Raw genomic sequence first — 25060 nt, 5'->3', positions numbered from 1 at the left:
ATTGCTTATGTTGATGATCTCATTTTGTTTAATACAAAAATACTCAAATGAGATTCTGTTTTACTGCATTTCATAAAGATACTTGGGGATATCTCAGCACATGCAGTGACTAAATTTAAGTTTGCAGTATTACTTACTGCTTACCCTACGTACATAATTTAACATGCATACAGAAACCAGTTGTGCCAAAGCGAGAACTTGTAATCAGCACTAAATCTGGACCTCTGACTAAATAATTCAGTGATTAAATGGGTAGACTGATGTATGAGTAATTGGTAGGATCAGTATTTGAAAAATAAATGTTAAAGTAACTTTATATTTTGTAAATATGGTTATCCCACTGCAAAGTGATTGTTGATTTTTTCCCCAAAAACCAATCAATTGGTGGAAATCATATGGGGAAAAAATCATATAGAAAATTGCCTGTTATTATTTTCTTTTATTATTTTTTTGTGAGACAGGTTTTTCAAACTGTTTTATTCCAAAGCTGAAGTCCATTATTTTTCGTTTTCTAACAATAATATTTTACACTGAGTACACACAGAATCTTATAGCCTAAAACGGCCTCTTTCCACGTATTTATACCTCATGATTAAAGAAGTCCAGTTGTCTTCTTTCCAACTCTTTAGACAACATCTCAAGACCATTGTGTTATTATTGAGGCACCTATTTGAGTGACCTTCCTAAGTAACCCTTGTTCACTTCAGGTTTTGAAATAGTAGGGCTTTAGGCATGAGTACACTTGTAATAAAGGTTTACATCATACTCTATTGTGTTCATACATCCCTCAGCAAAAAAGCCAAACAGTTCATGTTTCTCTTTTCCAGCTCAACAGTGATTCTGCTACGGATGACACTGCATCCAACCATGTGGACTCTTTGCAGCAGTCCCAAGAGTCCTCCAGCAGTGCCATGACGGAGGAGGCAACTGTCCTGCCCACTCTGCCCTCTGCACCCTCCCTCCCTCGACTGGATAGTCCCATGTTGGAGATGACCCACTCAGACAGCACCAGCAGTCAGCTGCCTGAGGTGCGATCAATCGGGAGCAACAATAAACTGTGGTGCTCGGGTGCTTTTTAGCCTGCCTTTTTCTTTTTGTTCATTTCGTATCTGCTTTTGCTGTATTTGTTGGCCTATCTGTCATTTAGACAAACGATCAGCTACCTTTAGGGGGTTTTGGATAGGATGGAGTAAAAGTGCTGGTTCTGAGGGACTGTCTAGCTGCTGTCGGGTTAAGATCTATATATGCGCGTGTGTGTGTGCATGTTTGTGTTTGCTGCTTCTGCTGCTTCTCACTCTTTCTTTGTTACTTTACTCTGCATGGTTGCTGAAGTCTTAACTGTGTAGCTCTTGCAGCCTTAATAGTAGTGGGGCTTGATTGTATGATTTTGGGAATGGTTAAAAAATTAAAGCTCACCTCAGGTCGGCTGTTACTGCTCACCTCACCTACAATAACACAGCAACTGACCCTTCCAACTAAATCCTCCATTTAAAAACTTGTGAAAGAGACACCAGCTCCTTAATCCTCGGCAGATGCATGTGTGAGTATGAGTCCTTTATAAGTGGTGTCTTAGTTTTACAAGTGCAGTTAACTCAAAAGCTAGCCAATGAAATTTGCTATGATATTAACATGCCATAGCTTGCCTTCTGTATTTACTGCTACTGACATTTATCACTTCCACTAACAATGGTAAGTATATCATTTTGTTGATTTGTATTTGCATGTAAATGGCATTTTGAAGTTTAACATATTTCAGCTTTATATCCATATGATATGAATAACCACTAAATTCATTGGTGTGTATAGTGCAAATCAGTTCTCTATCAGGTTCCCCTATCTATCCCTCAGTGAACTCTGTAGCCTTTAGGAACATAACCAAGCCAGTGGTCTCAATATCATCCCAATGACATCTCCCCCATCACAGCCCCAGCTCTTAGTGTAATGAGCTCTAGATAAAACCATCAATAGTCTTGCTCATTCCCTCCGGGATGGCCATGACCACTTCTAAAAGCTTTCTGTAATATAGCTGCTGTCTCTGTGATGTACTGGCTGTCTGCCATGCACAGTATCCCTAATGCACTAGACTTTGAATAATAAAGAAAGGAAAAACAAAAGGGGGGGGGGGGAAGCAAAGACCTCTTAATTAGAACACCCCTGTGCCATCTTCAGCATATCAGCACATATGAACATATCGCTCTCTCCTATCTACAGACTATGTATCGGCATATCCTCCTTTTACATATGAGTCAGTTAGATGCTTCTAATACTAATTTTTTCTATAAATTGTGGCCTTGCTTGATGTATGCCTACAATTTATTACAATGACTTGGTTCATTTGTTAGGTTGCTAATTCAGTCCATTAGTCGTTTCTGTAGTTATTGCAGTGTATTGTCTATAAATCAGTTGTCATGCAGATGTTATGAGTCACCACCGATTAATTTAATTCATTTGCGGTCCGGTCACTCCCTGACAGGCAACGTTGCTGTTCTGTTAGCAGTGACGTCAAATTTTCAGTGGCATTTTTGTGATAAATACTGGATGATCTTTTTTTTTTAATAGACATTAGCTTATAACGTGACATCTAGAGCAATTTCAGAGAAACTGAATATTGCAAAAGGTACAGAGTTAAAAGTCCCACTTGTGTAATTAAAGCTCTGAGCTCTGAGAATAGGCTACAGTGGTCTTAATTCAAGTTTTACGAGAGGTTCAACTATGAATCTGTGTTTTATGTATCAGTGTTGGCGGCCACTGTTGAAATAAAAATATTATTTTAATGGATGTTTTGTAATGTGAAAGTACCTGCCATGCTGAGCCCCCCCTTCTGCTTTGATGTTACAGGATGCTATAAGCATGACGGCGGCTGACGAGCTGAGCAGCAGCGTGAGCGAGGACACAGGGTTTTGCAGCGCCCCCCCTTTGCCCTCTGACCCACCAGAGATGTGTGACCTCCCAGACTCACGGGACCCTCAGGATGCTCAGGATCATCAGGAGACTCAAGACCCTCAGGAGGACTTGGATCCAGCCCCCCCTCCCCCGCCGGCCATAGACACACCACCAGGGCTCCTTTGTGAGGACGAGTCCCAAACAGTGCTGCCTCTTTGTCTGGCATCAGAGACAAAGCAGGATGCAGATCCAGATCCAGACAGCACCTGTGGGTCTGTGTGGGAAGAAGACGTGACACAGGCCCTGAAGGAGCTGGATGAGCGCTGTGAGGAGGAAGAGGCGGACTTCTCTGGGATGTCCAGGTAGGTGTTTCAGAGTCTTTGTTTGTATTCATACCACTGTATTAAAGAATTTGAGAAGATCTGAGAAAATGCTGGATGGCTTTTGTGCCAGTTTTGCCAGTATCATGTAAATCACATTTTACCTGAAACCCAAAAAGCAAATATTGATCATATGAGACATTTAGACAAAGAAATGCAGTTTTAATTTCCTTTTGTGTTTGAATAAATGGTGGAATTTATACCAGTTTGCTGAACAACTGACTGAGTCATTGTACAGTTGGTTTTATTTTAATTTCACACAGTCTAAAAATCTTTAATTTTTAGATGGTTTTTACGAATTACCTTTTCCACCTTTTACTAATAAGTTTTGGTGAAACATTGACTGGAACTGTCCATTTAAGAAGACTGTGTCAGACAGCTCCCATTTAAAAATGCATTAAAGTAAAACAACAAGTTGACAGCTGACCTTTCATTTTAATTGGAGACTAGTTTAGGTGTGGCTGAAGAAGATATGGACTAATCTACAGTGCGTGACTAATCTAACTTCTTTGACATGATTTAGATGGTGTGATAGCTAATTTCTTTCTTGGCGTGGCCTATCAGAACTATGCGTGTGTTGGCAGGCTTCAGTTCATTCCTAACAGTGAACACTTCAAGGTGGGCCAAATCTGATTGGAGGACAGTTGTAAAGTCAGGCCTTTAAACTGCTCTAAAGCAATATTAAGAAGCACTGCTGAACAAACTAGAAAATAGAGACTCACTCGCCTCCATGTGTAACTGTACTGAAGTTCTTTCAATTAACAGAGACACGCATGCATGGAAAGCAATTGTGTGTGTAGCTTAGACTGACTGAAAACAGCAGGACACTAACCAGTTAGTGTAGGTGTCTGTGTATGAGGATTTATGTGAGTGGGAGAGAGTAAAATGAAACAACTCAGCAGCGTTTTACCTCAGTGGGTTGGGAGCTGGCTCTGCTTGCACTACTGTGTGTGTGCGCGCGTGTGTGTGTGTGTGTGTGCGTGCGTGTGTGTGAGTCAGTATGTGTAAATGCCTAGCTTGTATAGACCTCTCTGCAGTCCTGTGTGGGATGAGTGCAGTGCGCTAGTGCTGCTAACAGTGGAGCTGCAGACGAGGGGAGAGAGTACGGGAAAGGGAAGCGGTAGTTAGGATGAGGACAGAGACCGTGTCCGTTGCAGCGCTCGGCAGCGCAGGCTTTAGATACTTATATTCTGTCTGCTTCTTTAGGCTGTTTGGTCCCACAGGCCTGTGAGTATCTGTGTGTGTGTGTGTGTGTGTGTGTGTGTGTGTCTGTGTGAGAGAGAGAGCGAGAGAGATACAGACATGTTTGTGTAATGCTAAAATGCTAATCGCTGTTATTGTGAGAGCACTGCAGCAGATTTTAGCTCTCGTTGCACTGCAGCAGAATTTTCAGTGAGGGAGGCAGAGATGCAGCAATGTGAGGTTGTTTACTTGCTGCGAGTGACGACATGCGCGTGTGTATGTTTACATTTGTCCTTCAGTGAAGGGGGGGGGTATAACATGTCTGACTGCTTATTGGCCCCCGTGTGTGTTTTAGCCAAGATGAAGGTGACGCAGACGGCTTCCCAGAGATTCAGGCCTCTCCGCCCCCTTCGCCCTTCCTCTCTGCCATCCTGGCTGCATTCCAGCCAGTTGCCTATGACAATGACGAGGATGCTTGGCGTTGCCATGTCAACCAGATGTTGTCAGACACAGATGGGTCCTCGGCTGTTTATACTTTCCACGTGTTTTCCCGACTCTTTCAGGTAAATGTGTACCACGTTTTTATTTTTGTTTTTTTGTTTTTTGTTTTTTTTAATGTTCCTGCAGTTTTGACTGATAGGACTGCTCCTTATCTGTTGCATCTTGTTTACAAGTAAGCTTATTTCAGAATGATCTTACTTTGTTTTCTTTTTTGTGTGTGTGTGTGTTTTTCCAGAGTATTCAGAGAAAGTTTGGCTCCATTACACATGCATCTGTTCGCTTTCTCGGGGAAAAGCTCCAGCGAATGGGTAATCAGTTCCTTAGCTCCTTGGAAGTCATGACGTCTCGCTCGCAGTGTCCCACTGTGCTGCTGGATGCAGAGACGGTGAGGCTGGCCCGCATGCTTGTCTGCAGTCATTCTGATGCATCTGATAAAGCGAGACTCCAGTAATGCTGTAGCAGTTACATGGCTGGATTATTTTATATAAATGGTTTATGTAGTGCTGAGTGTGTGTGTGTGTCCTGGTGTAGATATTTTTGTGTAGTTTGTGTTATGCCCAGTTTATTTATGATAAAAATGAGAAGGGAAGTCAACACAGCAGGAAATTTTTCTAATCCAATTTTTATATACAACAAGTGAAAGAAGAATAGGTACCGATTTAAAACTGGCTGTGGCTTAAATTTGTGGTAACGGCAACACAGTCAAAGCAAATGAAAACCAAGTTATCATTCAGGAGGACCAACACTAACATGAGGCCTTGGGGCCATTATGTGTATGTAGTGGATGTTTTTGTGGCTTAATATGTGTGGTGTCCTGTGTTGTTGTAGCTGGTCTCTTGTGGACTGTTGGAGACTCTGAAGTTTAGTGTGCTGGAGTTGCAGGAACACTTGGACACCTACAATGCCAAGAGAGAAGCAGCAGAGCGTGTAAGCCATCTTTATCTTTCTCCACATCCACCATCTCTGCTTCTTTATCCTCTTTGAACCTTTTTCCATCAGACATGTTGTTTCACATCCTCTTTATTTTAAAAACTGCTCAGGAAACGCGTAAAGTGGCTTTCATCTCTATGCAGTTTCACTGCAAAAAGCCAGGAGAACATAAAGACGAATAGCTGATGTTGCACACGATAAGCCCAGTCTGTCTCATCAGCAGCTGCAGACACTGAATCAGTGTTCAGTATGAGTACATTCAGCTGCCGTTAGTGTCTGCATCACCAGTGAGAAACCATGCTGAAGGGATAAAAATAACCCTCAGCTCTCCTAAATCAGTTACAGAAGGCCAGGCGGGAGAAGCTGTGAGGGGTTGGAGCTGGGAGGAAAGGGGAGGGGAAGAAAGAGATGAGATTGCAGAGAGCTCTGGGATGCAGGGGCGCTAATTGAATGAGACGGCAATGTTCCCTGGAGGGCTAGATACTCTGGATGCTCTGGAACAGGCCTTCTTTAATTCGCTAAATACAACACACTTATTAAATCTCCTCCCTTTATTGTGTACACACACAAATGTAGATGCATATGTCCATGGGGTAAAAAAAAGCCTTGTAAATGCCTCTGTTTCTAAGTTCCTCTCCTTCCTCTAAGCTTTTAATGTTTTTCTCTCCTGTTTTGTCTCCTGCCTGTTTACGCAGTGGCTCGAGAACTGCAGGAAAACATTCGGGGACAAAGACAGCAGCCAGCGACCCAATACTCATGCACAGGTAGGGATGAACACTTTTACTTTAAAATGCATCAATTTGTTTGTCATACTTATTGAACTGTTTGACTTTTTAAAGTGTTGCATTGCAGCTGAATCGGTAACATCCAGCTGAAATTAAATTAGAGACATTAACGAAGAGTTGTCGAGCCAGTCAAAGCGCATCCCTTTAAAAAAAACCATGTTGGTTTAGAAGAAGCAACAACCCGCACCAGCTTTCCTGCGGATACAGGATAATGTTACAAGTTACTTATTAGTAAAAATGCAATGATAAATGTATTTATCAATGATACATGTACATAAATTAGAACATTTAGCTATGAGCTAAACAGTTACTGTCAGCAATGTACTAAGGGATTTATGCATAAGCATGTTTTGGTTGCATGCGAGTAAACAACGTAAAGAGAAAAAGCGGCATCACATTTCCTTAAATGCCTTTGATAACCATGCACATGTAAAGATGATTGAAGATTTAGCTTTTTATTCACTTATTTTATCTCCGTTAAGGAAATTCAATTTTTGGCCCGCATATCCGCTAATTATACCAGTCGTTGTTCTCACAGCGCGAAGAAAGCATACCAGCTAATCATTTTGAGTCAAACCATGATTACAAAACTCTTAGATTCATATCAAACCCAAGACGTTAATGTGCCGTTACGCTAATTAGGTCTTCAGCTGCAGCATATTAAAGGCATGTGAATGTATCAGTACAGTCATTTAGGTTTCAATGAGCTTTAATTCCTCAATACCACAAGCGGCACTTTCCATTCCCATTAAATGGCCCCGTGTCTCAGTCAGCTACCAGTGCTCAGCCTCCCAGTTGCAGCCTGATTTGCGTTGGAAATTTGATTTGTGTTATGCGCCTGTGAAAATGTGCAAAATTCTTGTTACATTTCTAGTCTGAAAGGAATCATTTATTGCTAGTGTTGCATTAAAACACAGTTGCATGACATCTGCAAATTAATTTTATTGTTGAGTTTTATTTCTTCTATTACAGTGCACTCATTGAGGCCTGTCTGTGCTTTTACAGACACTTTTGAAGGAAAGTTTGATGTAATCACGAGTTGTTAATGATTACCTTTAATTGTACTTACTAATAATAATTAGCTTACTGAATAATTAAGAAATTTTGTAACAGCCTCTCTATGAAATTTATTCAAACATTTTCCAGCTCTTTTGTTTATTTGGTGGTAAGCTGGGATTATATTTGATAATGAAAAGTCTTTCATTTAACTAGTGCCGTAGTTTTATATATGTGGCGCCAAATCAAAACAGCAGTTGTTTTAAGGGGCTTTATATATCGCAAGGTAAACACACTCTACAATTATAGAGACAAAATCCCAACAATCAGACGGCGCCCTATGAGCAGCACTTGGCGACAGTGGGAAGGAAAAACAAAGCTATATCTTACATGACGTTTACATTACACACATGAAAGATCGCTGGTTCAATTTAGCGTACTCCTGATGCAGGTAAATCTAAGGTTTGCATCCTGAACGGCATCCGGGATAAAATCTGTGCCAAATCAAACATGCAGGTTCATCTTCTGTGGGGGCTACTTGAGATATAAGGGAACAGCCTCTCTTTTATTGTGAAAGGCAAGCAGAGGAAAAAACTCTTTAAGTAACATTTCTGTACTGCTGTGGCAGTGGTGCTGTCAGCTGCCAATTAAACACAAAACCTGACGGCAAGAAGCGTTTCTAACAATTTGCCAACAACCATTTTTACCAGCTTTGGGTGATAAACATGTTAACAGTAGATTTAAAGGAGATGTGTAAATAATTTTTGTCTTCAACAACAGAATTGCAACTGTGACTTCAGATGGACTTTTTTAGACTTTTTTTCCCAATTCAGAAATTTAAGATTTAAGATGTACAGACGGACACAGAGTTTGTACCCTTGACGTATTTGCATGATCTCTCACTGCACGTCTTAGTCTGTAGGTTTCTCTTGCACCGAGCTCCTTGGACAGATCTGCGGAGCTCCCTCTGTGTTTGACATTCACACAGATGTTACCTTGGGTTAAACTGACGCTCTGTTTTTAATCAGAAGTATCCAGAGATCTTTCACTGCCTCCTCCTTCCTCTCTGCGTAGCCACCACGCCACCGCGTCTTTTCTGCCCGTCATCGCACATGCTGTTGTTCACCTTTTCAGAATAAAGGTTTCTGTTACTGCTGACGTGAGCTCACATTATCTGACCTGTGTGAAGGGAAGATTATAAAGCACTGCTCCTGCTCGTCAGGTCACTGTGTCTCAGCTGTCATGTTAAAGCTCACTAATTCTTGGTCTTTCTCTCCTTCTGTTTTGTTTGTTTGTTTGTGTGTGTGACCTGCTCACCTTCTTGCTTAGCAAATGGAAAATCTAGCAGTAAGTGGTTCTCATATTATAGACTTAAATAATGCCGCCAACCGGACAAAACACTGACATCTCATCTTTCTGTGCAGAAACAGACTGTGTTCTACCCCCCACCCATTTCTCTGTCTATGTTTCTGCTTGATTGGTCATGTAACCCAGCTCAACCTCTTCATCCACCCACCCAATCATAACGTACCGTGTTATCCTGTTTGCATTTTTTTCTGTTTGCTTGTTGCACTGATTGTGTCTGCAGATAAATTCATCTATCTACGTGTATTCAGTGTAGAGTTGCCACCTGATTTCAGAGGGGCTGCTCCATTATCAGTAGGATATGATGGCTAGAGAGTCCAGTGTTGTTAGGTTTGAATTCACTTTCATTTTGCATGATTCCATTGTTCCATTCCCATTTGTTCAAATCATTTTCTCCCATGTTCTCCGAGATTAGGGGCTTAACTTTTAGTTTTCACACACCTCACTCATCAATTCTACATGCTGAGGGATCAATGAGATAATGCCCTAGGTCTTCTAATTTAAGATTTCATCACTAATTCTAGCAGTAGGGTCATTCCATGAAATATAAGCCAGTACTTCCCATCTGACCCCGTCAGAAGCAGCTGATTTCTTTTTTTCGTTTGGTATCTCTAGTGAAGCTGTGCAGAATTTACCTGCACGCTATGACATTTTTCAACCCATCTCCATGTACTTCATAGTGTGCAGGTAAAATTTTGCATGCCTTCATTAAATAAGCTAAAGTTAATATAATAAAACGAAATCATCTGATTCTGCTGACTCAGGTCAGGTGGGACCAATTTTTCCAATTTGGGTTATTTTATTTGGGACGACCCTATAGTAGACTCACCATGGTCCAAACCAAATGGCCGTCCGTGTTAACTTTTTCATCTCTTCCCACGTCTCTAACCCAGGATACCCATCTGTCTAATCATGTGATCAGAGTGATTCGGTGCAGGTTAGATCATGGCTTTGCTGAGATGTGACAGTGTGTTTTTCTGTCTTCTGTCTCTGTAGGAGCTCGAGTTATGTCGGAGGCTCTACAAATTGCACTTTCAGCTGCTGCTGCTGTTCCAGGCCTACTGCAAGCTCATCAGCAGGGTGGACACCATCAAGAGAGAGGCTGAGGTCAGAGACACAAGGTTTAGCGTCTGCCGAGTTAAAAGTTTGTCCGTGCATTGTTATATAATCCATTTTCTTCCACATTTATTTATTTATCTATTGTTTGGTGGGGGGTGATTCCATAGTTGGAGGAACTAGCTGCTGCTACTGAGGTTCAGCAAAATTAAGAGGCTCTGGTGAAAAGTGACGTTCAAATTAAAGCTTTTCAGCTTTGTTGTGTGGGTACACTTTTATAGATGGAGAGTGTAAAGACTTGCTTGTTCAATTTTAGGGTTTGTTTGTTTTTCATTTAGATTCTTGTAGTGCTGACAGCGTTAATCTCGTTAAAATGACGTTAACGCCATAACTGCATTAACGCAGCAAATCTCTGTTAGCGAGTTAACGCGGATCGCCCCGTGCGAGGGGCTGCACTGCGTCAGCGCGGTGAATTGCCGCGTTAATGCGGTTATGGCGTTAACGTCATTTTAATGAGATTAACGCTGACAGCGCTAGTTTGTCAAATCCACAGGGAACCACTGCAAAACAGTATACCTTAAAATGATACGACAATTTTCCTTATTTCAGTAACACTAGAGAATTTAAAACTTAAAAAATATATAAAGAGAGCTGGAGTCAGAAAATGCAATGAAAAATGTGCAAAACAAAGAAACACATTTTGATTGGATAATTATTTTCCTTTACCCACGGGATCGATAAACAGGCTTTACTAAATCTGTATTGCAGTCCACCCTTCTCTGGGCTGCATCTTAATGGCGCTTTAATTTAATTTAGACATTTAATAAAATTAAATTATTTCCCATACTGAGCGCTGAGGTCAGCTAGTCCAGGTAATATTTAGTCCGGGTTCATTTCGTTCACCTCCTGAGGAAGATCTGCTTGTGTTATTTGGTGCTGTGACAATAATCCTCCTTTGTCTCCGTTTCTAAGGTTACCAACATGTCCGAAGAGCTCACTATCTTAGAGAGCTGCCTGAAGGAGGCGGAAACAGGAAATGATGGTCAGGAGGATGTGTGCATGTCAGACAATGCCCAGACGAACACAGAGACAGCCATACAGTCGCTGATTGAAACCCTGAGAGCCAGAGACTTCAGCTCTGCTCTCACACAAGTCAAAATCTTCAGGTAAGATAAACACTACAGTTACACAAAACAGTGGCTTTAATCGGTGACATAACAAGGCAATACAGTGATTAAGCCTCCTGTCTAAAAGGCCCAGTCAAACATTATTTAACAAGTTAAAAGGTGTTATTTTTAATGCACTCTGATTCCTGGCTGTTTCATTAGAGTCTCGTGCTTCATGTCATTGCGCTTAAGGGTTCGAGTTACTAATTGATCCTCACGGGTTCACTCAGACACAGCATCCGTTCAGTTTGGTTACTACAACATGGAAGACTGATGCGAGTTTGCTCCAGAAAAACATTTTTTGTTAACATAATAAGGATGTTCTTTGGCACAGTCACATATTTTAATATTGCGATTTTTGGATCCCATAATGCTGCAGATTAAGTTCAGACTATGACATCCAGCATGATCATTTCAAGTAAGAAGCCCAGATATAAGATAAAAGGAGGTTAAAATGCACTCCTGTTTCTATCGCATATCATTACTGAAATGTTCAGAGGCAGAAGCTCCTTTGACTTGGCAGGCCTGCTTGCGATGCTTCTTGGCAGTTATTTTGAAGATCCCATCTAAATTATGAGATGGGATGTTCACTGGGATATGAAAGCAGTACGTGTAGACTCACCAGTCACACAGTTAAAACAGTTGTGAAACCCCTGTTGTGTACATGTGTTGTGTTTGCTGTCTCAGCTGCTGATTGTCTCGCTACCTGGTGATGAGGCATGAGTCTGTGAAGATGAGGGACTGTGCATAAAAATAAGTGCTACACCCCTTTGAAATAAAGTTGCTAACAAAAACTGTGCAATGATACACACCCGTAGCATTACCTAAACAATGAGTGCCTAGAATTTAATACTGAGTTCTTTCTAAAGCTCAGTGAACTACTGCCCAACATTGCCCAAAGTGCATTTGTTCACAGACCTGAACATGTTTTCAGAGGAGTCGACTAACAAACCAAAGCACCTCAGAAAAACTGTTTATCCAGCAGCTAAGAATGTGTTCTGTACAATCCCCTTTTCTTCACATCTCTTCTTCATCTCCAGATCTCTGTGGCCCAACGACATCTTCGGCAACGAGACGGACAACGCGGTCCAGACTCTTCTACACATTTACTTCCGTCACCAGACGCTGGGTCAGACAGGCTGCTTGGCGGTCGTAGGCCCCAGCAGAGACCTGTCTCAGGCTAGCAGCCGTCTCATGGAGCTCAACCTGCAGATCCGTGAGGCTCTGAGTCAGGCGCAGACCTGCCAGACCCACACCAACATAGTCAGCACCGGACTGTAAGCCTGAGGCACTGCAGGCTGGACTAGACTGGACAAAAACACCCCTCTCGTCTACACCTCCCCTCAGCTGGAGTGTAGACAGTGAGGGGCGGAGGACAAGAGAGACTCCACCTATAAAGGGCTAAAGGATGCGTGGGAATAACTGTGACTCTTAATATATATTATTACATGTATGAATGCTTAAAGCTAATATCTTTTCCCAGACTAAGCCAACTCGCAAAATTCAGTTGCAATAAGTCATGTGGTGGCGTGCCCGGGAAAGAATAAGAGAGGGCGATGTGGGATGATAACTTTTTTGTTGTTGTTGTTCTTTGTTTTTCTCTTTTCGCTGGATCTGATCCGAGGGGCCCCATCGTACCGAACAGAGGTGCTCCTCGGGGTCTGGACTGGGAGTCGGCGTCGAAGCCTGGGAGACAGTCCAGAGGAGGTGTCGTATGTATGAGGACGCACCATCAAGATTCATAAGCAAACTCAGAAAGTCTTTAAGAAACCGAAACGTTTTCAAACGCATGCTGAAAGAGAAAAAGCACTGCAAGAATATTTTTTTGAGAAATGTATTTTTTATTAGAGCTAACATCCTAGGTTGTAAATGTTAGGATATTTAACATGTTAACCCTGTGGGAGAAGTTTACCTTCAGGGAGTGTACAAAGAGAAATATATCTGTTTATTGATCTGCTCTGAGAGGAGAGTCCCCTTCAACAGGTCTTCACGCAAAATTCACTCTTTAACCAAATAAGTAGATGCCTTTAGAGACTCTTGACTGTGTGATTATATATTGGATATTCTGGTATACGCTCACACACAAAAATGCATATAATTGCACACAAGTGCGGACTGGCTACAGCTCATTATGGAAACATAACTTATTTTACTCTGTATATATTTTAGAAAATGTATAGTGTAAAACCAGTATTTTTTTTCCCTTGTACTTTTGTGTAATGCACTGTTCATCCGATTAGGATGTCTGTATGAAGCTAATGTGATGAGAAAGCCAGAAACAGGTTGGAGTCATTAATGGTCCGCTCCACCTTTAGTCATCCAATCATACAAATTTCCCAAAGGCTGCCTTGGTTGATGGTTGTGGTTTCAAAAGAGGGAAGCGGTGCTCGTTTGGGACAAGCCACCCGTCTGCCTTTGGCGGCGATGGCATGGGAGATCAAAACAAGCCTCCATCTCCTCTACTGGACCCCACCAACCCAGCCAAGCCCCACATCCATATGCATTCCTTGTCTCCACTGTGATCTTTTTGTTAGCAGCGTAGGCTCTGCTTAAAGCCTTACGAGGGAGGAGATGAGGTTTGAATCTGTCCATGTAGGTTGATCATGTTGCAAAGCGGCGCTCATCCACTGTGGCGTTTTGATCCTGTTTATTTATTTTCTGAGGGGAAGCGGGTGTCTGTACTCTCACAATGCCCCTACTTGCTGCTGTGACTGCAGGACATGAACCGTTATCTGAATGCTTCTTGGACAGCTTGTCATGGCACATTGTAACAGTCACTGTACTCATTCCTCAGAGCTTCTCTTTTTCTCCTCCTGCTTGTCTGGTACATATGAATGCTGTTCTTATTTAATGATTATTTACCTGGAAGATATTTTAATGTAGAGCTGCATTATACATTTTTTCCTTGTTCACTCATACCAGCCTTTTCTGGATCAATAAAAACCTTACAGAATGATCTTGATCTTCAGTTATTAAAATTGTGAAAACACCATCTCAATGTTTTTTTTCTTGGACTCTGCCAGACTCACTGTAAGATGTCACTGTAACTTTAAAAAATATACTAATTTATCTTAAAATACTCTACAACAGGCTCCTTTAGTTCCCTTTTAACATCCTCTCTCCTAAAGTCCACTTTCTTTTGATTGGCCCCCACCCCAACCGGTCGCAGCAGATGGCCGCCCCTCCCTGAGCCTGGTTCTGCCGGAGGTTTCTTCCTGTTAAAAAGGAGTTTTTCCTTCCCACTGTTGCCAAAGTGCTTGCTCATAGGGGGTCATATGTTTGTTGGGGTTTTCTTTGTATCTATTATTGTAGGAGCTACTGTACAATATAAAGCGCCTTGAGGCGACTGTTGTTGTGATTTGGCGCTATATAAATAATATTGAATTGAAATTCTGCAAACAAGATGTGCTGCATGGGCACACCCCCATCTTCTTACTAGTGTGGAGGTTTTAAAAAATAAATATGTAGTTGATTAGAAATGCCACATTCCCAAATCCACAGGGGTGTCTGTGGCTCCGGAGGTAGAGTGTGGGAAGGTTGATGGTTCTCCTGTCCCAGTATCTTTGGGCCAGACACTGAAACCCAGATTCCCTGTGGTGCAAGTGTGTATTAGAAAGCGCTTAAGACATTGGATAAAGTGGTGAATGGTTTGTAGTAAAATTCATTGTACATATAAACTGTCACAGGTGAGAGAAGGAAAATTGTGTTGGAAACCCAACGCCTGAGCTTTTGACTCCAATGATATGCAAAACAAAATTTAAATCCAATTCATGCTCTCGTCACTCACAAAAGTCACAGCAATACCCAGAGTGAGTATTCATAGCTAGTGACCCTTTGGCTGACAGATCTGCAAACAATTACAAATGAAGGAATGGATAGGATACACTGATATTTAGACCAGCAGATTTTATTTTTTAAGCCAAGTGTTTAGTCTTCAACCCACCAGTTTCAGTGTCTTTGGTGCCACAGCAACCTAGTTTCCAATAATTTAACGTCAGTCTTAGTTTATTGCACATGTTCAGTTTTATGTCAGCCTGATTTTAGACAACAGGATTCTCCAAGGTGCTGCATTTGAGTTGAGATCAGTGACAGTTTAAGTGAGCATGCTTACAGACAGAATGCAAGCTAGCTGTTTATTACATCGTAAAGTACATGTGGTGCTTCAGTTTCATCAACACAAAGAGAACTGGTGTGAAATAAAGTACAGAAACATCAAATATACATTTCGCATCCAAGATGCCATCGTTGCACCAGCAGTGGGTTCAAGATGCCCCCCCACGTACAAGTTGTGCCAGCATACTGAGGACAGTTCAGTCGAGACGCTCCTTAGATGATGTACTTGAAGCTGAATGTGCTGTCGCAAGAGAGCCGCTTGCCTTTGCATCTGCCGCACAAATCCTGTCTGTGGGGTCGTTTGGGATCGACGTGTCGTTGTGTTACTGCACAGGAACAGCGTGCTTTGTTGCAAGTCTGAGGAGAGAGAAAGCGTTAAGTGGAGACTAGCAAGCCATTTAAAATCCACACAGACCGATTAGGACTTACATGACACGTGATGTCCTCAACACGGTATGGGTTGTATTCCTTTTGGCATTTTCTACAGAACTGTTTGAAGTAAACCTGGAAGATGAGCAGAGGACTCAGATCCTTTCTAGCCAGCAGGTCTCAAAGCCAGTCATTGCTGCACTGAGGACTTCCTATGGCTGACTCTTGATAAAGCACATTTCATCTTTGGAGGACCTTAAACAGAGCTGCTCACCTTGTTGGTGCCCTGAACACACCACACATAGGCACTCTCCCATCGCAGATTGCAGTCTCTGCAGTGATAATATCCATATTTCTGTTCCAGAAACTGAAAGACAAAAACCAAAATTAGTTCACTGAAATCATTAGAAGGAATCCATCCAAAAATAAACCATCCACATACGTTGGTTGAGGAGAACAATCCGAGTAGCCATGATCATGACACTTGCAAAGGGGGGGCTAAACAAATATACTTTGAGTTGATTGTTAATTAGCAAATTAACTGAAACAGATTAAACTATAGGTAGCACACTGACAAAATTAGAAGCAGATTTTCTGGATAATGTTCTAAACAGAAATTTGCCAAGTTTAGTTTTGTTTGAAGACGGGTCTCTGATAGACGCTGCCTTCAAGTCTGGTTAAACCAGGGCTAAAGAGCTGCTCAACTTGGGAACAACTTTAAGGTCTTTAAGGCTTGGGCAATACCCAAACAGTATCCAAGTGGAACAAATTAAAGACTAGTTTATAAGACAGCAAGTGAGAATTTTAGTGCCATTTTCGCACTTCTTTGGGACAGTACTACAGCTTCCAAACTGGACGTTCAGTTCTGAAAGAAAAAGAAATGCGCCAACCCATGTCCTTGAATGATCCATTTAATAAGGCAATTTCCAAGCAGTTGTGGCGCAAAGGTTCTTGGAAAAACTGCCAAGTATAAACCTCCCGGTGTGTGATTAACTCACCTGGAACCGCACACGCGCTTTGCCCTTCGAGTCCTCCGCAGTTGGCTGCGCATCCTCACTCCTGGCCAGCTGTTTGGACTTGAGCTTTTTGCTCTGCTCTGGTTGCTTTGCGGTCTTTTCATCCCCTCCAGCCTGGCTGTCTTCGTCCTTCCCCTCGGTGTCCTTGGAGGGCTCGGGCGGCTCACCCGGGGGCTCACCGGTCTGCACCGTCTCACTGGAGGTTTCCTTATTGTTGTTATTTTCATCGACCAGGAAGGAGGTGACGCTCCTGTATGCTATCGGGGAGTAGACGGCGAGGGTGCGGGGGTAACGCACACCGCCCGTCGCTTTGGGACTGCCGGGCGTCGCTGGCTCCTGCTTCCTTTTGCGCTGGAAGTCCCGCTTCATGGCCAGAAGGGTGCGCGGGCCAATGGAGCACTGCACCGAAGCGTCCTTCTTCGGGTTGACCTGCACTGCCACATCCTTGGTGTTCGCCTTCCTAAGCCTCGGGGTGAGTTTGGGGTTGATTTGGGACAAGATGGACTTCAGCTGTGCGCGCTGGTGGTTGTTGAAGGCATCAGAAGAGTCTCCATAGTGGGAGAAGTAACTTTTGTATTTCCACCCCGCGTCTTTAGGTCGGGGGTATCTGCCCATGTAAGGGTTGTAAGAAGAATAGAAGTAGGTATCCACTGGCTCGTCACCATATGTTGCCATGTTTGTTCAACCGGCCGAGGCTTTGCTGTAACTAGTTAAATAGAGTGGAGCTCTCCATTAGACCTAATTAAGATCAGGTGTAGGACGTATCATTACAAGAAAGGGGGGAAAAGTAGACACGTGACAGAGGTGTGCCTGTTTTGTGTTTATACGTCTTTAATTGGTACAATTTTTACAGTACAATTAAGATCAGACTGTAGAGCACAGGTAAGCTAAGGTTTTGGCACAGGCTTGTTGGGAAATCTGCACATGAATCAGTCTGATATGTTTTTAAAATGGCTTTTAGTCTCTCTTACACACACACACACACACACACACACACACACACATGTCTGGTTTGCTATCCTCGTGGGGACATCCCATTGACATAATGCTTTCCCTAGCCCCTTACCCTAACCCTAACCATTAAAAATGAATGCCTAACCCTAACCCTTACCCTAAACCTAACCATAACCTAATTGTAACCCTGACAGTAAAACCGCATTTTGAGTGTGAAAATTGCTTTCAACCCCGAGGGGACCTGGATTTTGGTCCCCACGGTGCAGAAAGTCCCCACCAGGATAGTAAAAGTCAGATTTTGGTCCCCACCAGGATAGTACGAACCCGTACACACACACACACACACACACACACACACACACACACACTTAAAGCATTGAAACGAAACACTGTCCTGCTTCACTAATGCAACTTTGAAGTCATGTTTCTTTTGCTTTTTTTATATCACGAAATGAGACATCAGTGGTTAGGATGAACGAGTTAAGCTCAGGACATAAAGCACCTTTTTAGCAATCATGTTAACATTTTACAGGCATTTCTTTTATGAATAACAGCGATGAAATAATAAATCCATCTGAACGCCTTAATCTGCTTCCCTGCGTCATAGTACAATGGAAGGTCATAACTGCCAAAATTAAAAATAAAGAAATTAGTCAATAAATGACTCAGTAATTAGATTATATGCTTTATCAGAAGTTGAAGTTTCCAGATTTATATAACAACATAGTGTAGTGGTTAACACATTCACCTTACATGTGCATGATCACCATTTTGAGACTAGGAGAACACACCCCTACCCCCACATTTTTCCAAGGCGAGGTCACAAGCTATTGGATTCCCAGTGCTATTCCAAAGCCTGGATAAATGGGAGGGTTGAGGGAGGGTGACCCATTTAGAAAAAGGAAAGCTTATGTGTGAAGGCTAGCTACGCAGGTACTTTTTAAAACAAGATTTTTCTGAGTTTGTCTTTGAAAAATGTCTCCTTCCACATGAAAATGCAAAACCAATTTCGAGCGCAGTCAAGAGCATGCTAAAAAATGTTGGCCAATCAAAAGCTCATAAACAATAACACGGCACAGAGTCTGCAAGGAGCTAAAGGTGCACATCCCTGCTAATCTTAAGCAAAAAACCAATAAAACACCCGAATTTCAATCAACCAATTTAAATCATACACATGTATCAAAGATGGACGTAACCTCCGGGTCTAACAATAAAGCCAATGCAGAAGTGCCAAAATATCTATATCCTACTTGAAGGCCACCAGATGGCAATAGCTGTGGTTTCGAAAAGTCATTTAATTCTATAGAGTTCTGTGGGAAAATTATTTTCTGATTTTCCTGCTGAGTTTATGGTCTCAGTCACTCATTTTGGGTCATGCTAAAAATAAAAACCAAAGTCTGTTTTATAAGCAAAACAGAATGGAAGGATAGCTACAAGTCAGTGAGCGTTAGCCAAAGAGCATCCATTTTCACAGTCAGACCCGTTATCTCTTCATATGTGGATTTTTGCAACTAAGCTAGCGATTGCGGAACCACATCCTCAGGCTTTAAAATGGGACTTCAGAAACCAACAAGTGATGTCACGGTAGCTAGATCCATCTTTTATACTGTCTGCTTGGAGCCAACCTCAAGTGGTCTTTAAAGGACCAGTATTAGATGAAGGTTTTAGTACCTTTGCATTTGCTTCATTTTTCAGTCCCACTTGGCTAAAAAATACAGTCAAATAATAGATAAATAATAAAAACAATCATTAAATAAATGTAAAATAAAAGTCAAAATGAATGAAAGTAATAAAGTGGGATAACTATAATACTAAGTGACATGTTGAAAACAATAAAAACAAGTGTTTATCTTATAGCTTTATTCATTTCTGTGTTTAAGTAATAATTTAATGTCTATTAATTGAGTTACTGAGTCATATATATATGTTTTTTCTTTCTTTTTTCAATTTGGCAGTTTTGGTCCTCCATAGTGGAGCAGCGATTTTTGTTTTTTAAATTATTATCTTTATGCAGATTAAACTGGAGTTGGATCAGGAGGACAAGGATCCAGCATGATAGTGTTTGGGTCGCTCACTGTTACCGCACCATATGACGGTTCAAAGTCCTCGTCTTCAAACCTTTGATAATTTATGTCCGTGTCCTCACCGTCCACCATGGGATCTGGTTTATGCAGGACCTCCCTCCTGTACATCCTGTAGGCCAGGATGAAAATCCCAGCCTCGGTTGCTTGGAACAGGGCGTAGAGCAGGGGAAACATGTACATCCCCCCCATCAGCTGAGGAGGGAAGGCCAGCTTCAGGATAGCCGTACACAGCTGCACATTCTGGCAGCCCGTCTCCAGAGACACGGCCCTGCGACTGTTGGGGGGCAAGTCAAAAAGCACTGCCAGCCCGTAACCTGCAGCGTAACCGCACAGAGGCATCAGCACAGCCACCACGTAGACAGAAGGCGGGATGGTGGAGAGCAGCTCTGGCCCCAGCATTGCTCCAGTCAGGATGAAGAGTAACACCAGGGTGAACAACAAAGACCACAGAGAAGCCTGCAAACACAAGAATTCAGCGTGAGAATTTTTTTTTTTTTAAATATGGCGGCAACTTTCTACAAGACATGATTTTTAAAACCAAAAAATTTCGTTTTTTTTCTTCATTTGAACCATAAAGGCAATATCCAACCTGCGCAACCAATAATACCTAATAACAGCACATTTTTATGTTGTTTTATTTATTTATTGTAAACTCCTTTTTAAAAATTGTGTACATATAATAAAAGTTTAAGATAGTGCAAAGAAAGCAGTCTAAGGGTATAGCATATAATTTCGTTGTGCTTGTGGTGCCCAACATAACTGTGTACTCTAACTGATGAGGCCCTCATGTGTTGCTTTTATCAGAAAGCACAGGGAGGAGCTCTTCCTGATATAGTGCCTCTGATGTCACTCTTCCAGCGGTCAGCCACCCCACTACTAATAACTGAGACCAAGAAATACGCAATGCGCTTTTGCGCAAAGGCCCCTAACCAAAAGTACTTCGGCTGGAACGAAATGATCGAACGCATGTATAAAAGTTAATTGTTGTCAGATTACCTTTAAAACAATATCCGCCACTCGCGTGTAGCGGTACCTAAGCATAACTCCAAACCCAATGGGGATGAGGGTGCTGCAAAGTGTCAGTATGATGGCCCCAAAGGGCAGGAGGTTAACCACAGGGGTGTTGATCCAGGCTCGACTGTAGATCCAGAGGCAGAGCGGCATCAAAACGAGCGCCAGCAGAGTGGAGGATATGGTCATGATGATGCTGGGAGGAGTAGAGAAAAGAAGGAGTATGGTGGACGTGCAGCACGTACGGTGTTGGATCGTTTGAGGAAAATGTAGCAATGACTTTAAAAAAAAGCATGCAGAACTTAAAAGTTATTCTTAAGTGTTGTTATTTCGGTGCGTAAATGTCAGAATTTGCGCACAAAACACTGTTAACACCAAAACCCACTTCAAGTCATGCTTAGGTGAGTAAGGGGATCTACCTTAGGTTCATCTCTCCGTGCACAAGCAGAGACATAATATTTGACAAGTTTCCTCCAGGACAGCAGCCACAGAGGAGCACGGCCATCGCTGCCACATCATCCAAAGAAAAGGCTAGCGCCAAAAGAAAAGCCACTAGTGGCATGATAACAAACTGACACACCAGAGCCAGGAGCACCCCGATGGGTCGGCGGATATGTTCTCCGAGCTGGCTGACCTCCACCGTGCAGCCCAGCCCCAACATAGTGAAGCAAAGTACCAGTCCGACGAACACATTGATGCCGTGACTGAGCGGGGAGTCCCAGAAGGCAGGCATCAGGTGAGAGGTTTCCGTCGGGAGAGCGGCCATAAACTCGGCTACAGTCCTGTAACCGCTGCCTTGGAGAAACACGGCACGACCGACCGCTCCTAATCCCTTCATGACACCCTCCTCCGGAGAATCCACTTGCTTTAAAGTAATAAAGTCCACCGAACCAGCACTTTGCGCACTTCCACCCGGCAGACTGGAGTTCTCCATGGCGCAAAAGGAGATCAGAAAATCTCAACCGTCGCCTTATGCCTGTATTGGCTCGTGCGTAAACGATTCCTCTACTGACGCACTGTCACTAATAAGAAACTGCGGAAGGTCCAGCAGTCGGGGTATGCGATGGTGCCATGGTACTGATAGTCTAATGAGTCTGAGTGGTGCCACGGATTGTTTCTGGGCTAAACTGCTGGAGGAAAGACAGCACGGGGTCGTAAGTTTAAGCAAGAGTGTCTGGACCAATTAATAACTACCACCATTGCCATTTACACTGAGCTCTGCGCTGTATAGGAAGAAAGACCCCGCAAACTTCAATCTTATTATTACACTCTGACAGTTTGCCATCCTGAAAAATGAGACTCTGTTGAGTGGTTGCTGTTTCGTCTCTCGCGTGTTCTGCAGAAGGATGGAAAAGATCCTTGACATTTATGGGAAATGTAAGTTGCGGTAAGTCGGTTGCTTGTTGAGGTTGAGTAAGCAGAGACTGTTTTGATCTTTAAATTGGTGCAGCAAACTGTGAAAATCCGCCCGCCCTTTTCTTTTCCCCCCCGTTTTTTTTGGTCATGCTGGTTGCATTACGCACGAGTCCTCACCTCAAACGTTGCCTTGCGCATAAGTCTTTTTAGTTCAGTAGATTATTATTATTAAAATCAGATTTCAGCGTTTGACCTCACACAAGAACTTGGGAACTCTGATTAGTGTTTTATAAATACCAACCTGAGAGCATATATATCAGATTGAATTTGTATATATATTGGTCAGATCAGCTGGAATTTAAATAATTCAGTTGCTCCCAAAAGTACTCCTGGTGGAGTCTGATATATTTCTTACATGATTAAAGCGGGTTCAAGCTCACTCCCACATATATTTTCATTCTTGAATTCAAATAAGGTAGATATGTGTGATTCATAAACATTAAAAAACATTTTGCTGTGGCGCATTGAGCCTAAAATGCATGATGCCACGGAGCAAACCACACAGTTCCACACCTCAACCTACAGGACTGAAAAGATTCCCTGGGTGCCAGAAAGCACAGGACACACCCAGAGGTCCTTGGTCTTTAATGGGCAGAGCAGTTACACAATATTACAGCTAATAGGATGAATATTGTTGCTGAATCTGCTTTTTATAAGTCTGAAGCCTATGTTTATTATTCAATTTCAATTCCTGTAATCCGTAATATTTATTATGTTGAAATCTTTTATCCATCAATATGACAAAGAAAACCTTTTGTCTTTTAACAGAAATCCTAAATATGAGTGACTTGTAAAACTTGTACATGGTAAATGGGTGATCGTTGCTTATTTTAAACCTTTGTTGTGTAGACGGCATAGGCAGCACTGGTGAAATATTGTGGTCTGCTGCTGTGACAGTGTGTTCTCCACAATAATGGTTTATCATATTCAGCATCACTCATATGAACTGTCTTTGTTCTGTGTGTCTGCAGCACACAGGAAATGATCCTGAGTGAATCTAGCACACGAAGATGAGAGTCTGGAAAAAATAAATTCACTCTTTCGGAGCTGAAGAGGGGGCAGAACAGTCGGTGACTCAGGCTTTCAATCTCCTCCCCTTCCCAGAGAAACACACCATGTCCCCTCCTCAGCAGCAGCGGGTGACTCCAGGTACGTAATGCTGTCTCTCTGCAGAATACATAATGTGTCCCCATCAGCAGCTGGACATAGTGTATGAGACTAAAACAAAAGTACAGTACAAAATGAATAAATACTATAATTGATTACAGCTGACAAGAGCAAGGAACAGTGCAAGCAAATTGTTTTGTTGTTGTTGTTGTTGTTGTTTTGTTTTAGAAAATATAAATGTTATAGTAAAGTGAGAGCACACAGAGACAGATTTACATACCCAGAAATAATTCTGACACAATATATGAGTGTACTCTAATAAACCTATTAAAACCATGGAGAAAAAAAAGAGCCTGTATGAATGTGGCAAGTTGTATAAAGTGCTTAGAATGCTCAGATATTAAAGCGCTATATAAGATGCTTTTTATGGCAGTTTTAAGTAAAAATCTAAATAAATAACATAAAAGTATTCCTTTATGTACCTTCTTCTGGGCCTTGGTGCACACCCTCAGTTCATCCTGTACACTAACTGCTGCACCTCCACTCACCAGTCTGTCAAGCTAATCAAGTTTGCAGATGACACCACCGTTATTGGACTCATCTCGGACGGGGATGAGTCTGCCTACAGGAGGGAGGTTGAACGTCTGGTGTCCTGGTGCAGCCACAACAAGCTGGTGCTGAATGCCCAGAAGACAGTGGAGATTATTGTGGACTTCAGGAAGCACGCAGCCCCACTCCCCCGCATCATCCTGACTGACACCCTCATCACCTCTGTGGACTCATTCCGCTTCCTGGGTACCACCATCACCCAGGACCTGAAGTGGGAGCCCACCATCACCTCCGTCATAAAGAAAGCCCAGCAGAGGATGTACTTCCTGAGGCAGCTGAAGAAATTCAACCTTCAAACTCAACGGACGATGATGCAGTTCTACACTGAAATCATCGAGTCCATCCTCACCTCCTCCATCACCGTGTGGTACGCTGGAGCCACTATCAGGGACAAACAGAGACTGCAGCGTGTTGTGCGCTCTGCTGAGAAGGTGATTGGCTGCAGACTCCCATCTCTGCAGGACCTGTACACCTCCAGGACACTGGGGCGTGCAGCTCGGATCACAGCTGACCCATCTCACCCTGGACACAGTCTGTTTGACCTGCTCCCCTCAGGCAGGAGGCTCCGGTCCATTCGCACCAGAACCTCTCGCCATAAGAACAGTTTCTTCCCCTCTGCTGTTGGACTCATGAACAATAACCATATGACTGTTCCCACCACTAACACATGACCCTACACTGTGTTCACTGCATCATTCCATGTTTGGCACTGATCACCACCTGCACTCATGTATATATCTATCTACTTAGCACTTTTAATTATTTTTATGTTTATTTAAGCATTATGTGACAGTATGTTTGCCCTAAGTACCGCAGCAATGTTGTAAACCTGCTCAACATTTGGCAATAAAACCCTTTCTGATTCTGATCCTCTGAAAAACATTACCTGATCTCAATTTCAGGCCCCTTAGTACCAGCTAAGTATCGTTTAAACACCACAGCCCACCTGAGCACTGTTACTGACCACAGATTGCTGCTCCCCGCTTGATAACATGCCATATCGCAGAAGGGTCTCAAACTGGTTTCTTGAACATGATGATGAGTTCACTGCCTCCACAGTCACTTTATTTATTTTTTAGATACATTAAAGTGTCTGCTCAGTATACATGTGGTTTAAGAAACTGCCCTTAAATGTGT

The 25060-nt window shown here is 42.6% G+C and overlaps 3 protein-coding genes across 16 annotated transcripts in view; 1 reads left to right on the top strand and 2 right to left on the bottom strand.

Annotated features, from left to right (window-relative positions):
• fryl (furry homolog, like) overlaps positions 1-14236 on the top strand; it is a 71706-nt gene extending 57470 nt beyond the window's left edge. For 11 of the 14 annotated variants that reach the window (XM_063465904.1, XM_063465903.1, XM_063465900.1 and 8 more), the window contains 10 exons: positions 828-1028; positions 2839-3245; positions 4801-5008; positions 5182-5331; positions 5775-5873; positions 6572-6640; positions 8987-9004; positions 10019-10129; positions 11051-11244; positions 12285-14236. In XM_063465904.1, coding sequence (XP_063321974.1) covers positions 828-1028; positions 2839-3245; positions 4801-5008; positions 5182-5331; positions 5775-5873; positions 6572-6640; positions 8987-9004; positions 10019-10129; positions 11051-11244; positions 12285-12525 — 1698 coding nt within the window. In that variant the 3' untranslated portion in view covers positions 12526-14236. Of the gene's footprint in view, positions 1-827; positions 1690-2838; positions 3246-4800; positions 5009-5181; positions 5332-5774; positions 5874-6571; positions 6641-8986; positions 9005-10018; positions 10130-11050; positions 11245-12284 lie in introns of those variants that run through there. The other 3 variants (XM_063465895.1, XM_063465905.1, XR_010092069.1) reach the window with 2 other exon arrangements.
• Positions 14237-15500: 1264 nt separating this feature from the next.
• Positions 15501-17417, bottom strand: zar1 (zygote arrest 1). The gene is made up of 4 exons (XM_063467308.1): positions 16725-17417; positions 16001-16093; positions 15787-15861; positions 15501-15714 (listed from the first exon to the last, which is right to left on the bottom strand). The coding sequence occupies exons 1-4, from the start codon at positions 17415-17417 to the stop codon at positions 15571-15573; spliced, it is 1005 nt and encodes a 334-aa protein (XP_063323378.1). The 3' UTR covers positions 15501-15570.
• A 2142-nt stretch (positions 17418-19559) lies between these two features.
• On the bottom strand, positions 19560-22155 carry slc10a4 (solute carrier family 10 member 4). Its single transcript, XM_063467170.1, has 3 exons — positions 21211-22155; positions 20777-20987; positions 19560-20236 (listed from the first exon to the last, which is right to left on the bottom strand). Exons 1-3 carry the CDS (start codon positions 21723-21725, stop codon positions 19712-19714), a joined length of 1251 nt encoding a protein of 416 aa, XP_063323240.1. The 5' UTR covers positions 21726-22155; the 3' UTR covers positions 19560-19711.
• Positions 22156-25060: the final 2905 nt, after the last annotated feature.

Source organism: Pelmatolapia mariae, linkage group LG23 (genome assembly GCF_036321145.2).
Source record: "Pelmatolapia mariae isolate MD_Pm_ZW linkage group LG23, Pm_UMD_F_2, whole genome shotgun sequence".
NCBI classification, from domain to species: Eukaryota; Metazoa; Chordata; class Actinopteri; order Cichliformes; family Cichlidae; genus Pelmatolapia; species Pelmatolapia mariae.
Note: the sequence above shows the minus strand (reverse complement) of the source record. Positions and strands in the feature narration are given on the sequence as shown.

Bases quoted from the DNA above. Each gene is read 5' to 3' on its own strand.
- zar1 (XM_063467308.1), bottom strand. From the start codon at position 17,417: ATGGCAACATATGGTGACGAGCCAGTGGATACCTACTTCTATTCTTCT. The intron at 15,862-16,000 runs GTGAGCAGCTCT...CTCATCTTCCAG, and splicing joins GTGTTCAGGGCACCAACAAG to GTTTACTTCAAACAGTTCTG. The intron at 15,715-15,786 runs GTAAGTCCTAAT...CTCTCTCCTCAG, and splicing joins TTGAGGACATCACGTGTCAT to ACTTGCAACAAAGCACGCTG.
- slc10a4 (XM_063467170.1), bottom strand. From the start codon at position 21,725: ATGGAGAACTCCAGTCTGCCGGGTGGAAGTGCGCAAAGTGCTGGTTCG. The intron at 20,988-21,210 runs GTAGATCCCCTT...TACTCCTCCCAG, and splicing joins CACGGAGAGATGAACCTAAG to CATCATCATGACCATATCCT. The intron at 20,237-20,776 runs GTAATCTGACAA...TTGTGTTTGCAG, and splicing joins TGGCGGATATTGTTTTAAAG to GCTTCTCTGTGGTCTTTGTT.